The 12,673-nt window shown below is 38.8% G+C and overlaps 1 protein-coding gene across 1 annotated transcript in view; it reads left to right on the top strand.

Annotated features, from left to right (window-relative positions):
- LOC101659799 (WASH complex subunit 2A) overlaps positions 1-11,454 on the top strand; it is a 96,192-nt gene extending 84,738 nt beyond the window's left edge. The window contains exons 21-28 of the mRNA XM_045283653.1: positions 915-1,043; positions 1,185-1,271; positions 1,830-1,952; positions 2,974-3,036; positions 3,374-3,547; positions 5,544-6,149; positions 9,410-9,587; positions 11,206-11,454. Coding sequence (XP_045139588.1) covers positions 915-1,043; positions 1,185-1,271; positions 1,830-1,952; positions 2,974-3,036; positions 3,374-3,547; positions 5,544-6,149; positions 9,410-9,587; positions 11,206-11,345 — 1,500 coding nt within the window. The 3' untranslated portion in view covers positions 11,346-11,454. The remainder of the gene's footprint in view (positions 1-914; positions 1,044-1,184; positions 1,272-1,829; positions 1,953-2,973; positions 3,037-3,373; positions 3,548-5,543; positions 6,150-9,409; positions 9,588-11,205) is intronic.
- Positions 11,455-12,673: the final 1,219 nt, after the last annotated feature.

Genomic DNA, 12,673 nt, shown 5'->3' with positions numbered 1-12,673 from the left:
CAAATTGTTTATCCACCCTGTCTTATCTAGATAGACTCACAGAGATAATATGCACAAAAATCGAGACAGAGCAAAACAAAGCAGCAAAAGAAAAGAAAAGAAAACAACAAAAAAACAATGATGAAATAAATGAAAAGCCTGTAAATAGTTCAAGGTCTGTTTGTTGACCTTTAGGAGTGTTTTCTGGTTGAGTCTGATAGGGTGACACGCTCTGGCCCCGAAGTCCATTTTTGGTACTCCCTCGGGACTCTGCTCCCCTTGCTGTTCTGTTGCACACCCTTAGTGTTTTGCCTGGGTGTGGTGGGATCAGATCGGGCACAATTCCCATACCGTGTCTCCAGTGTTGTCCCCTGTACAGCTATGGGTCAGTGAGGGATGTCGTGTCTCATAGTGGGGTTGGCCATATGGTCCTCTTTGTGCATTGGCTGCTCTGAGTGGGGATATCTTCCTCAAGGCTTGGTGGGACAGGATGTGCTCCACTCTCTCTTCCTTCCCTTTCATTTGCTCCTGTGTGCTCTGATCAGACATGTCCCTCTCCCTGAGCTGTAGCTTCAGTGCTGTCCTCTGAAGTAAATTCTTCAGGGGGGAGGGGCAGCTGTCCACTTAGTTGGGATTGGGGACGGCTCCTCAGACCTCTCTACTGGTTCCCTGCTTCATGTCAGTATGTTGCATTCACATCTTGGACCACCAGGCTGAAGTCTGGTCCCTCTTTCCCTGTGGAGATATGAACAATAGCCTCCCATTGGGTGGGTTAGTGCCCTGTTTTCCCACAACCCATTTCTTTTTTTTCTTTTCTTCCCCTCCCTCCTCCACCCACCCTTTTAATTGGCTACCATATGTATTCTCTCTTATTTTCTTAAGATAGGTCCTTAACAAGTTTTAATCACTGGTGACTTGCCCTCTGTTTTTATCAGAATCCGGATCCTGATAACTACTTCAAGAGCACAGGTGTCTTTCAGAATGAAGAGCGCCTCTTCAGTCACAAACTACAAAAGGACAATGACCCTGATGTTGACCTTTTCTCTGGCACACAAAAAAATAGGGTTTGTTTCCCAAACTATGACTTTGCTATCATATTTTATGTTGTCTCAGCAAAATCCTAATTGTTGTTTACTCTCATTATAAGATTTTTTTTGTTTTTTTTTTGCTTTGGGTATTGAATTTGAGTTGTTTATTTCCTCTAGTTGATAGAGCCACATGTCCATGTTGGGAGCCTGTTTGAGGATGATGAAGATGATGATCTTTTCACCTCTGTCAAGTCACAACCTCTGGTACTATCCTTTTGTTCTCGATTCTGAGGGGTGTGGGAAGGCTTCTGGAAAAGGAACTTAATGTCCAGTTATATGATTAGGGAATGTTCACAGATAATTGTTGTGTTTACCTCCATTTCAAATAAAAGAACAGCGAAGAATGTGCTAATGAGAGGCTATATTACTCTTTCAAAATCTAAATTATTAATATAGGCTTTTTCAGTACATTATACATTTTTTAATTTTAAAACTATATAATGTAATTACTAAAATATACATGCCTTTTAGGTGCAAAGCTTTCGGTTTGAGTCTATGTCATTTTGTCCGCCTGCTTTGGTAGATTTTGTAAATATTCTGTTTCTTCTTTTTGTTATAGGGAGGACTTCCTGATAGGATCACAGTCCTTAAGAATGTGCTTTTAGATTAGCTACCTGTGAGTTAGTCCAATCCTAATTTGAGAACAAATTCTTCAAACTCAGAAGCCAGATTTCTGTTTTGTATTATTAAAAAACAAAACAAAAACCCTCCAAAATACTTGACAGATTTGGGGGTATACATTTTTTTTTTATATATATATAGATACCAGAAAAGAAGAAGGCAGTGAAAAAATATCACTCAGCTTCCTCTTTCAAGAACCAGAAACCTCCAGAACCCAATCAAGGTATCAAAGCAAAAAGCATAGGGAAACTGGAAACACCTCAGGTAATTACTGATCACTTAACGAATTTGCAGCTCCTGTTTGCCTCTCAGTCCGGATAAACTCTATTAGACAAGCCCCGAATCTTTCAGAGTTTCTCTCATTAAAGAGGAAGGAGTATCTTGGACTCCTTTTTTTTTTAATGTTTAATGCTTTTCAACTCCCCTCTTCATTCCATATTCAGAGTGTCATGAGTCTATACTTGTCATATCATTTTCAGAGTTATTATTCTATTTGAGTCCAAGAGAGACTTAAGAGAAGATGATAGAACTAATTCCTGCCCGCCCCCTCCCATAATCCCCACCCTGACCCCCATCCTCAGTACCTTGGAGTAGAATTAATGTAAATTAGATTTGATATCTTAGTTGCCCTTCCCTACTACTTTTTCTTGGATTATTGTTGTTTGGGCTCCTTCTTCACTAAAGTTTCCTCCGTGGAACAGGCCAGGACTGAAGATGTGAGTTCTGGTTAGCCAGGGGCCCTTGGATGTCTCCCTAAAGCTTTAATGTCCTGAAATGTATGACACTTGAGCTAGCAGATCTCCAGTGACTTCCCAAGCCTCAGATTCTTTTGCTGTTGTGACTCATGCATTAAGCTGTGGGTGAATTTCTATTCTTTTTCTATAAATCATTTTATTGAGAGCTCTTACAGCTCTTGTGAATTTCTTTATACTTATTGGTAGTTCCTGTGCTGGACAGTCAACGTGGTAATTCTGTCAGTTGATTAGGTTTTGGTGCTTTGATGAGCTATACCTCTTGATAATCTAATTTTTCATCTCTGTCTTCCTTTATTCCATGTAAGATCTACCTCCTCACCTACATTGTAGATGGGGAGGAATAAATGAGTTGGTGTTTGTGAAAAGTTTTGAAGCCTTGGGAGATATTTGAATGCTTTTTCCATTATAGCTATAGAATGTGGCGTGCTTTATTCTACCCAACATTAATTTTTAGACATTAGTATCATGTGAGAGAGACTTTTATTTTACTATTGCCTCCATGGATTTTAACTGTATGTAATTTCACACAGGACTCCTCAGGTCCCACTTCACTAAAAACCAAAGAGCCATCTACTCGAATTGGGAAAATACAAGTAATTATAATACTTCTGGAATCTTCATTCCCTGCCTTGTGATATCTATAAACTTTTATTTTATCAGCTGCTGCCAAGCATTCATTTCCCAGTCTCTTCCGCACCCTCTACTTGTTGCTTCTTGTGTGCTGCATCTGTAACATTTTCTCATTGATCCCAGTTGTGGGTACAGTCTGTATGTATTTCTCTTTGTTCTGAATTAGATTTTCTTGCATTTCTTTTTCTCCTCTTATACTGTTGATTATGTATACCAAATCTCTGGTCACAGTAATGATTACAGATGGTTGTGTTTTTTTTAAAAAAATACAGTGCAAGTTTCCTTGTTTTTTTTCTCCAGGCAAATTTAATGATTAACCCAGCGGCCTTGCTGCCTGTGGTGGCTCACCAGAATTCTGGAACAAAGTCAGCATTGCCTGAATTAACTCTTCCTCCCTCAGAGTCCCAAAATGCAGAGACCAGCGTGAGTTTTGATCTTCCAGCTCAGGCAAACACCTTACGCAGTGCAAACAAGGTGATAAAACAATCTTTGTTTTTATTTATTTTACATTTTACCTAAAACAATTTTTATCTCTATTTTTAACCCATTAATTACACACTGTTGTTAGACTCCTCATTTGAAGGAACACCTTGCTTGTGTCATTCCTTTGCTGATTCCTCCACAGCCCAGTTAAAAACATTCTACTTTGTATAGTTCATGCCAACCTTCATTTCTAGCTTCATTCACTAATAATCATCCACCTGCAGCCTGGACTTAATTCATACCAGGCACATTCCCTGAACATGTCCCATTCTCCTGTGCATTAACTCATGCCAGTTCTGACTAAGTTGCTTTTTCTCCCCTAAAACTATACCATCTCTTCAGTGGTTTGGAACTGCCAACCTTGGTGCCACCAGGGTTTCTATTGCTAATCAAACATCACCACTTCTATAAAACTTTCCCTTGTGTCCCTACCCATAATACAGACTTCCTCCTCTGAGATCCCTTGGTAGTTACTCACAGTCTGATGCAGCTCTGCCATCTTATACAAACAAAAAACCCCAAACTTACTGTCAGTGAGTCAATTCTAATTCAGAGTCATACTGTAGGAAAGGGTAGAACTGCCCTATGGGTTTCTGACAATGTAAATCTTCACAGGTGTAGAAAGTCTCCTCTTTCTCCTGTGGAGTGACTAGTGGTTTTGAACTGCAAACCTTGCGGTTAGTAGCCCAACTTGTAACCACTACACCACCTCGGCTCTTATCCCATACAAATGTTTCATAATTAGAATGTAAAACTTAGGTTTTGAGTTCATTTAAGTTGGTTTTCTTTCTTTCAGATCTTCTCTCTCAAAATTTTTAGCTACTCTCTAAAAACCTAAACCCACTGCCATCAAGTTGATTTGGACTCAGAGTGACCCTGTATAGAGAGTTTCATAGACTGTCAATCTTTATAGTAGCAGGTAGCCTTGGCTTTCTTATGCAAATTGACTGGTGGGTTTGTACCATTGACCTTCAAGTTATCAGCCCAAAAATTACCCAACAGTGCCACCATTCATAGAGTATTTTCAAACTCTTCAGTATTTTCAAACTTGTTTTCCTTCTGGAAAGCATGTGGAAAATATAGGCCCTGTCATCTCTATATTAGACACTTTTGTATAAAATGTTTTTGATTAGCTTTAAATTAGCTAGTTCTCAGAATTATTTGTAAAATTCTTTTAAATGGAGAAACACAACCAAGTCAAGTATTTTGCCCAGTATAGGTTGTATCTTCTCAAATATACTTGTGTATTATGAAAAATATCACAAATACTGTATTATTGCTACTATTTGACTCATGTTTTAAAATTATATTAGTTCTGATTTCTAAGCCATATTTTTCACATGAGATTGAATTGTTTCTTGAAGGAAAAAACAACACCTTACATCAGTGGTTCTCAACCTTCCTAATGCCACGACCCTTTAATACAGTTCCTCATGTTGTGGTGACTCCCCACCATAAAATTATTTTCATTGCTACTTCATAACCGTAATTTTGCTACTGTCATGAATCAGGTGACCCTCAAGGGGGACACGGTCCACAGGTTGGGAACCGCTGCCTTAGATCATCTCTTTATTGTCTTACAAGACTGCTTCTACAGCCTTATTTTAGACTAGCCTGCAATAAAAAGATTAGTACGAGAATTCCTTCTGATTCTTTCTTGTTTTGAAAGATACCTAAATTGAAATTCAGGACAGAGTAGGGGCAAGGTAGGGTTTTAGAACATGGAACGCACATACTCACTCTTTGGTAGTCTGAATCTGAACTGATACTGTACTCAAAAGACTAAAAAGGGAGGAACTGAAGGATTATGAATGACTTAATTTTAGAGCTCTCATAGCAGTAAAAATCTAACCTCTTTTCTATCTTACATGTTACCTTGATTGCCGTGTATTAGATACAGTTACACTGTTACTGTGTTGTCACTGATTCTTAGCTCTTTTTTTTTTTTTTGGTCCTCAGATTAATGTTTGATTTTATGTCATTGCAGAGCCGAATCAAAGTGAGAGGGAGACGCAGACCCCAGACACGTGCAGCTCGGCGACTGGCTGCCCAGGAGTCCAGTGAGGCAGAGGACATGAATGCGCCAGGAAGACTAACTGCAGACCGAGCAAATGACACCATTTCACCAGATTTCCATCAGCCACAGCCCAAGTCATCTAGTAGGAAAGACAACTCTGTAGCAGTTGCCGCTCCAATTTTGGAAGATAGTTCTGTTCCTGGAGTGGCCAGAAGCCCTTTTACGAAGTCTCTGGGTCAGCCTCTTGAAGATGATCTTTTTGATTCTGACGATATCTTTTCTAAGGGTGCTGGGTCACAGTCGACAGGGAGGGCAAAAGTTCAGGAAAAGGGATCAGAGGGCCTGGCCAGTCAGCCAGGAGGTGGTAAAGGACAGAGCTGTATTTTTTCGGCTCTCTCTGAGGCCGGCAGTGATAATGATCTCTTCCAGTCTGTCAAACCCAAACCAGCAAAAGAAACCCACCCTTTTCCTCTCTTGGAAGATGACGATAATCTCTTTAATGATCGGAAAGGCAAGAAGAATGAGTCAAAATTGAACAGTCAAGATGATCTCTTAAAAACACAAGATATTTTTGAGGTAACAGGACATCATAATATGTTTTCCTTTTTAACATTTTATTGTGATTTGAGTAAAAGTTCCATAATACATTCTTATGCTTGGTTCTGTGTTATGGAAAATACCTCTTCATTTCATTTGAGCCACAGATTATTGTAGGTTTGTTCATGAATCCATGATGCCCACTCATTTTATTTATTTATTTATTTTAACTTAATAAACATGAGTTTATTTTCTCACAGTTTAACAGGTTAGAAGTCCAAAGTGAGAGCATTGGCTCTGTGGTAAAACTTGCTTTCTGTTGGCTCTGGAAGAGAAGGTCCTTGTCTCTTTAGTCTGTTTTTTACCTTCCTTGAAGAGCTCCATGTTTTGGTATCTGTCTCCCCCATCTCTCCTCTACTGATTCGCTTAATCTCTTTTTCCCCCCCAAATGTTTTATTGGCATATAATTCATATACCATATAATTTAATAGTTCAAATTTAGGAAATCATACAAAACACAAACAAACAACAATGACAAAACAGAAAAATTTTAATTAAGCAAAAAATGTTAAACACGGAAAGAACTTTACATGGGTCAGAAGGGAGATCAAGTGATAAGGAGCTATATTTTATCCTGACTACACCTGCCATAATTGACTTTATAAAGCCCCCTTTCTTATAGCAAGGCTATTCGTATCCCTTTCTTATGATCACAGAGGATTCACTGGAGGTTTAATCCATGTGGGGACCCTGCAAATGGATTTTGGACTTCCACTGTTATCCATAGCCTCTTGAAAACTGGGTGCTCATAACTGAAGCTCTGATACCATTCCCTCCTTCAGATTCAGGCTTTTTTTCATTATTTAAAATCCTTGGATCACTGTGGCTGGTGTGCTTTTTCCATGTGGACTAAGTTAATGTCATACTTTGATGGCTGCTTGATTTAAGCAAGCCTTTAAGACCACAGATGCTATTCTTTCTGATAGGCACCATTTGATTTCTTCATCACATTTTGCTTTTTTGAGTGATTTCATTAGGGTAAGTATTGCTTAGGGTCATGTCATATGAACTAGTTGTTCTTGGGTTAGGGCTATGATTAAATGCAAGCCCCAAATCCATTCATATATCTATGATTTACATATGTTCTAGTTCACTCTAGAGACATAATTATCTTTTAAACCAGAGAACATTCTAAATCATTCCCATGGGACATCTTGATAGTATCATTAATTTAGCCAGTCATATAGAATTTAAAACAGTGTTGAGAAAAAGAAATGATATATGTATAAGTCAGCTTTTCAGACCCAATACATGAATTATTGACTTGTGCAAATTAAAAGCTTATGTGACTGGACACTATTTATATGAACAATGAGGGTTGGAGATAGGGCAAAACTTTCAGTAACACCCATTCATAAAGGCAGAACCATGCCTGCCAGACATGGTTACATGTCATGAAAAAGCAGAGAGAGCATAACAATAGTTAGAAATGGTAGCCCCAGGCCACCATTCATTGGGCGCCATCAAAGCAAGCATCCAAACCAAAGTCTAATGAACACCCAATTCTATAACCTTGGATAACCCACTAATTAAGCAATCATAATTAGATTTTCCTAATAATCTGAAATTTACTTAGAAGTGTTTTTGTTTTTTCATGTGGGGCATAGTGTTTGGGTGGCTCTAACAGTTGATACAAGACGCAATTTTCTTTTTTTTTTTAAGTAAAGATAAATTTTGTAATTAAAAAAATTTTTAATAGTTTTATTGGAACATAATTTACATAACATGCATTCAGTAGTAAAATCATATCAAGGAGAATTATACAATCATTACCATATAAATTTGAGAACAACCCCCACCCCATTCTTAAACCACCTTTACAATGAGTTGTGTAATCACAGTCAGTTCTAGTATTCCCTCCCACCTACATTTCCCATCTTGAAATCCTCCTTCCCTCCCTATCACCCATTCCCCAGCCCTGCATCCCCTATCATCCTCTGTATCAGGTATTATCACTATGAATCCACTCCTCCTGTGGGTTACAAACTGGGAAAACCAACAGAAACAATAAAAACCAAAATTGAAATAAGGTTGTAAGGATATAATAATAATAGCATAAAGACCAAAATACAAATAATGAGTAAGAAAGAAAAGACCTGAGGGAGAAAGGGGGAACAGAGGACAAGGTCTACATGTGGCCTTTTCCCTGGGGGACGGACAGCAGAGAAGTGGGTGAGGGAGACGTTATATGGGGTAAGATATGATAAAATAATAATAAATTATAAATTTCAGGGGGGAGCGGGGAGGGAGGGGGAAAAATGAGCTGACACCAGGGGCTCAAGTGGAAAGTGGGTGTCGTAAGAATGATGAAGTCAACATATGTACTAATGTGCTGGACACAGGTGACGTATGTACAGATTGTGATGAGTTGTATGAGCCCCTAATAAAATGATTATTTAATAAAAAAGAAAAGACCCTTATCAACATTCTGAAAGCCAGGGAGGAAATTCCTGTCATGGAACAAGTAAAAGATACTTGCACCCAGAACCAACTCAGGTCGGGTCTATAGGGAGATCATCTGGCCAAGTAACATGTTCGGTTCAACATATTCAAGATTATAATGGTGTCTGCCTGACAGTAAGGCTGTCCGAGACTCTTGCCTGTGGCTAGTGCATATCTGCCAGCCAGACCTTGATTTTCATACTTTTTAGCAGACTAGATTAGTATGATTCGTTTCCGTGGAATGCCACTCTGGGACATATACAATGGTGTATTGGTCTAGCTTGGGTGTCTAACCTCTGATCATGGGAAAACAGGTCTTGGCTGGAATTAAACATTGGATGTGTGCAGTACGAGCATCAGAGGCATCTGCTTGGCTGATGTTTATTCAGTTTCTGAGTAGTGGAGGTATAGGGTGTTTGACTCTCCCAAAATTTTCAGGGTATATAAACACCAACAGATAATTAAGATGTGTTCAAATAACATTAATTGTTAGAAATAACCCTGAGCAGTGGTGTAGAAATTCTGAAGCTAGGGTTGGAGGTGCTTCTTTCGAGAGAGGACTAATGGAAGTAGGCCTCTTTGTAAAGCTGGTGGCACTTGAGTTGAGACTAGGAGAGTGAGAATAATCCTAACATTTAGATACCTGGATTGAGCATTCCAGGGTGGAGGGGGCATTTGGAATGTGTTCCAAATTAGATCCCCAGCACTGTGACAGTCAGCATTTCAATAACTTGTGTAAGGATTTTCAGTTAAACAAGTTGACTTAAAATTGTTTGCTTGCTTTTTGGGTAAACAAGGATGATATATTTGCTACAGAAGCAATTAAACCTTCACAAAAAACAAGAGAGAAAGAAAGAACATTGGAATCCAACCTATTTGTCGATAACATTGATATCTTTGCTGATTTAACTGTAAAACCAAAAGAGAAATTCAAAAAGAAAGTGGAAGCCAAGTCTATATTTGATGATGATATGGGTAAGTTTTCTCAGCTACGTAAGACAGAGAATTGTTACCATTCACTCACCTACTTTGTCTTCTCCCTTTCCTGGAAAATGCCCCAGTGGGTTCCTTTTGATTTTTTTATGTTAAATACCCAAGTGAGGCTGATGGTGGATGATTTAGATGAAATGCTGTTGGTTCAGATGGTTTTCTCGCTGGAGATGTTAGTGAGTCAGAGAATTGAGGGCCAGTACAGGAGAAACACAGGATTATATAGGAAAGGAGATTATACATAAATCAAGGTTTGCATTTCATAGAAGATTTCAGTGTCTATAAAAATTCTTCTTTTCCCGCTGGGGTATATCATCTGTTTTATTATTGGGCCAAACAAATGCCCAATAACCCTAAATACAAAGCTTCTATATTTGATAGAATATAGAATTCCTCCTCTCACTCCTCTCTTCAAACTAGAAAAAAGCTGGTGGTATACTTCCAGCACTGAGTAGACTTCCCCATCCTGGCATGTGCTTGGTCCACCTGTTTCACACTATGAAGGACATAGACGAGACTTCATTTATTTCTTTAATTATCAAAAGAGTAGCACAACTTAGCAGTATAGATGAATATAATTCAAAGAATGTGAAAAGGTGAAATACAATCATAGAGGTTGCCATTACTAACAGTTTGCCCTTTATTCTTTCAGACATGGTGATATTAATAGGTATTTTTACATGTATATAAATATATACCCATTTAAAAAAAATGAAAATACCTATTATGCTATATATAATATGTTGTAGACATTTAATATCTTATCATCTTTCATGTCAGTTACACAGATATTATTCCTTTTAGTGGTTTTGTATTATATTGGCCTGTTGGTGGTCATGTAAATTGTTTCTAAGTTTTATTATTGCATAGTCTTAAACATTTACATATGTATATTTTTATGTACACATGCTAAAATTTCTGTAGGATAGAATCCAAGCAGTAACATCACCGGGTCTTGAGTCAGAAGAGCTGTAAGAGTCAGTGAACACTAAACATGAATGCAGTCACAAAGACTTAAATTCTTAGCACTGAAGATACCTCACTTAGGTCTATTTATTTTGAAATAAGGTGAGTCCTATAATGGATTTCCCATTATTTCCTTTTATTGTGCTTTTAAAATAGCTTGTGAAAAGAATATAGAAATAAAATAATGTTAGGATAAGTTATGAACTGGAGTGGATTCGATCTGGTACCCAGGTGTTAGTTACTGTTGAGTCCGTTCTTAGTAGCTCAGTGGTTAAGCAGTTGGCTGCTAGTCGAATTGTTGGTGTTCCCAGCAGCGCTTCAGGAAAAAGACCTTGTGATCGACCCTCATAAAGATTATAACTAGAAAACACTATGGGGCAGCTCTACTCTGTCCCATGGGGTTGCTATGAGTTGAAATAGACTCAATGACTCCACAAGAACAATCATGGGAAGCAGATCACAGCACTACTGGATAGGTATAAAGCACCAACCTTTAGGTTAGCAGCTGAGTGCACAACCTAGGGGTCTTAGTACTGTTATTAAAATTGGGTCTTTGGTGGATTATGTGGGCGTGTCTTAAAAGCACTCATTTTCCCACCTTAAGTAAGTTTTCTCTCTCTCTTTTTTCTTATTAAAGATGACATCTTCTCCTCTGGTACCCCGGCAAAGAAAACCAAACCAAAATGCCAGTCTGCACAGTCCATGCCTGAATTGAAATCTGAACACAAGGTGGCCAACATATTTGATGACCCCCTTAATGCCTTTGGAGGCGACTAGAATTTATAGAGCTATCCAGATCGCACCATTCAGCTACAGCTTTGAATTACTAATGCTATCTTCGATTATCAGTGTCTCACCTGAATAACAAAATGCAAATGTGAAAATAGCTCACCTGTTGCCCAATGTATTTACTCTTTTTCTGTACTGGTTTTAATAATCATGCTTAATTCTCAAAAAAAATTTTTTCCCTGTAATTTTTTTTAACTTCATTTTAATGTATAGGTCCAAACCCACGACTAGTGAGTTGATTTCAACTCATAAATGCCGTAAATAATAGAGTAAGACCGCCCTTTTGGATTTCTGAGAATGTAGATCTTTACAGGTACAGATAGCCTCATCTTTCACCCAGGAAGCAGCTAGTGAGTTTGAATTTAGTGATCTTGGGTCGTAGCTCAAAAGGTACCCATTACACCACTAGGGCCGTTTAGTTATTGTAGATAGAGTCACTATGTAGAGAATATTAGGAAACAAACCTGCTGTGGCTTTTATAGTTGGGAAAGGAATCATGGAGATAATGAATGCCAGGCAGATGACTAGAGATTCTTTGTGGACATGTAAGTGAATAGGAGGGTGAAAGATTATACTTTGAGTCTTAGCAATATGAAAAGAGAACTAAAAAGAAAGCAAACCCGCCCACCAAGTTCCAAGGATGCCTGCTCAGAGCAGCCAATGCACAGAGTCCCATAGGGCCAGCCCCGACATCACGGACCCATAGCACCATGGGGGGCAAACTGGAGACACAGTGTGGGAATTGTGCCTGATCTTACCCCACCACACCGAAGGCATGCAACAGAGCAGCAAGGGAAGAAAAGCAACGAAATCCCTGAAGAATACCAAAAATAGACTTTGGAGCCAGGGCATGGCACCCCATCAGACTCAACAGGAAAACACTCATAAAGATCAACAAACAGACCTGGAACTATTTATAGGCTTTTCTTTTTTTTGGGTTCTTCAAATTGCTTTTTGTTTTGTTTTGCTCTCTTGTTTTTGTGCATATAATTGTCTTTGCTTGTGTACCTAGATAAGATAGGCAGATAAACAGTCTGGAGGAGAAAACAGGGATCCACAGTTCTGGGGGGACACGGGAGAACAGGAGGCAGGGGAAAGGAGGGGCTGGGCAACAAACCCAGGGACAAGGAAACAACAAGTGATCTAAAATCGATGGCAAGGACCTTGGTGGGGCTTGATTAAGGTCAATGTAGCCGAGAGGAATTACTGAAACCTGAATGAAGGCCAAACATGATAGTGGAACAAGAAGGAAGTAAAAGGAAATAGAGGAAAGAACTAGGAGGCAAAGGATATTGATAGAGTTCTAAATATAGGCA

This window comes from Echinops telfairi, unplaced genomic scaffold, assembly GCF_000313985.2.
Source record: "Echinops telfairi isolate 266 unplaced genomic scaffold, ASM31398v2 ScPeMD7_7465;HRSCAF=8503, whole genome shotgun sequence".
NCBI lineage: Eukaryota > Metazoa > Chordata > Mammalia > Afrosoricida > Tenrecidae > Echinops > Echinops telfairi.
This window is presented reverse-complemented; position numbering and strand designations above follow the sequence as displayed.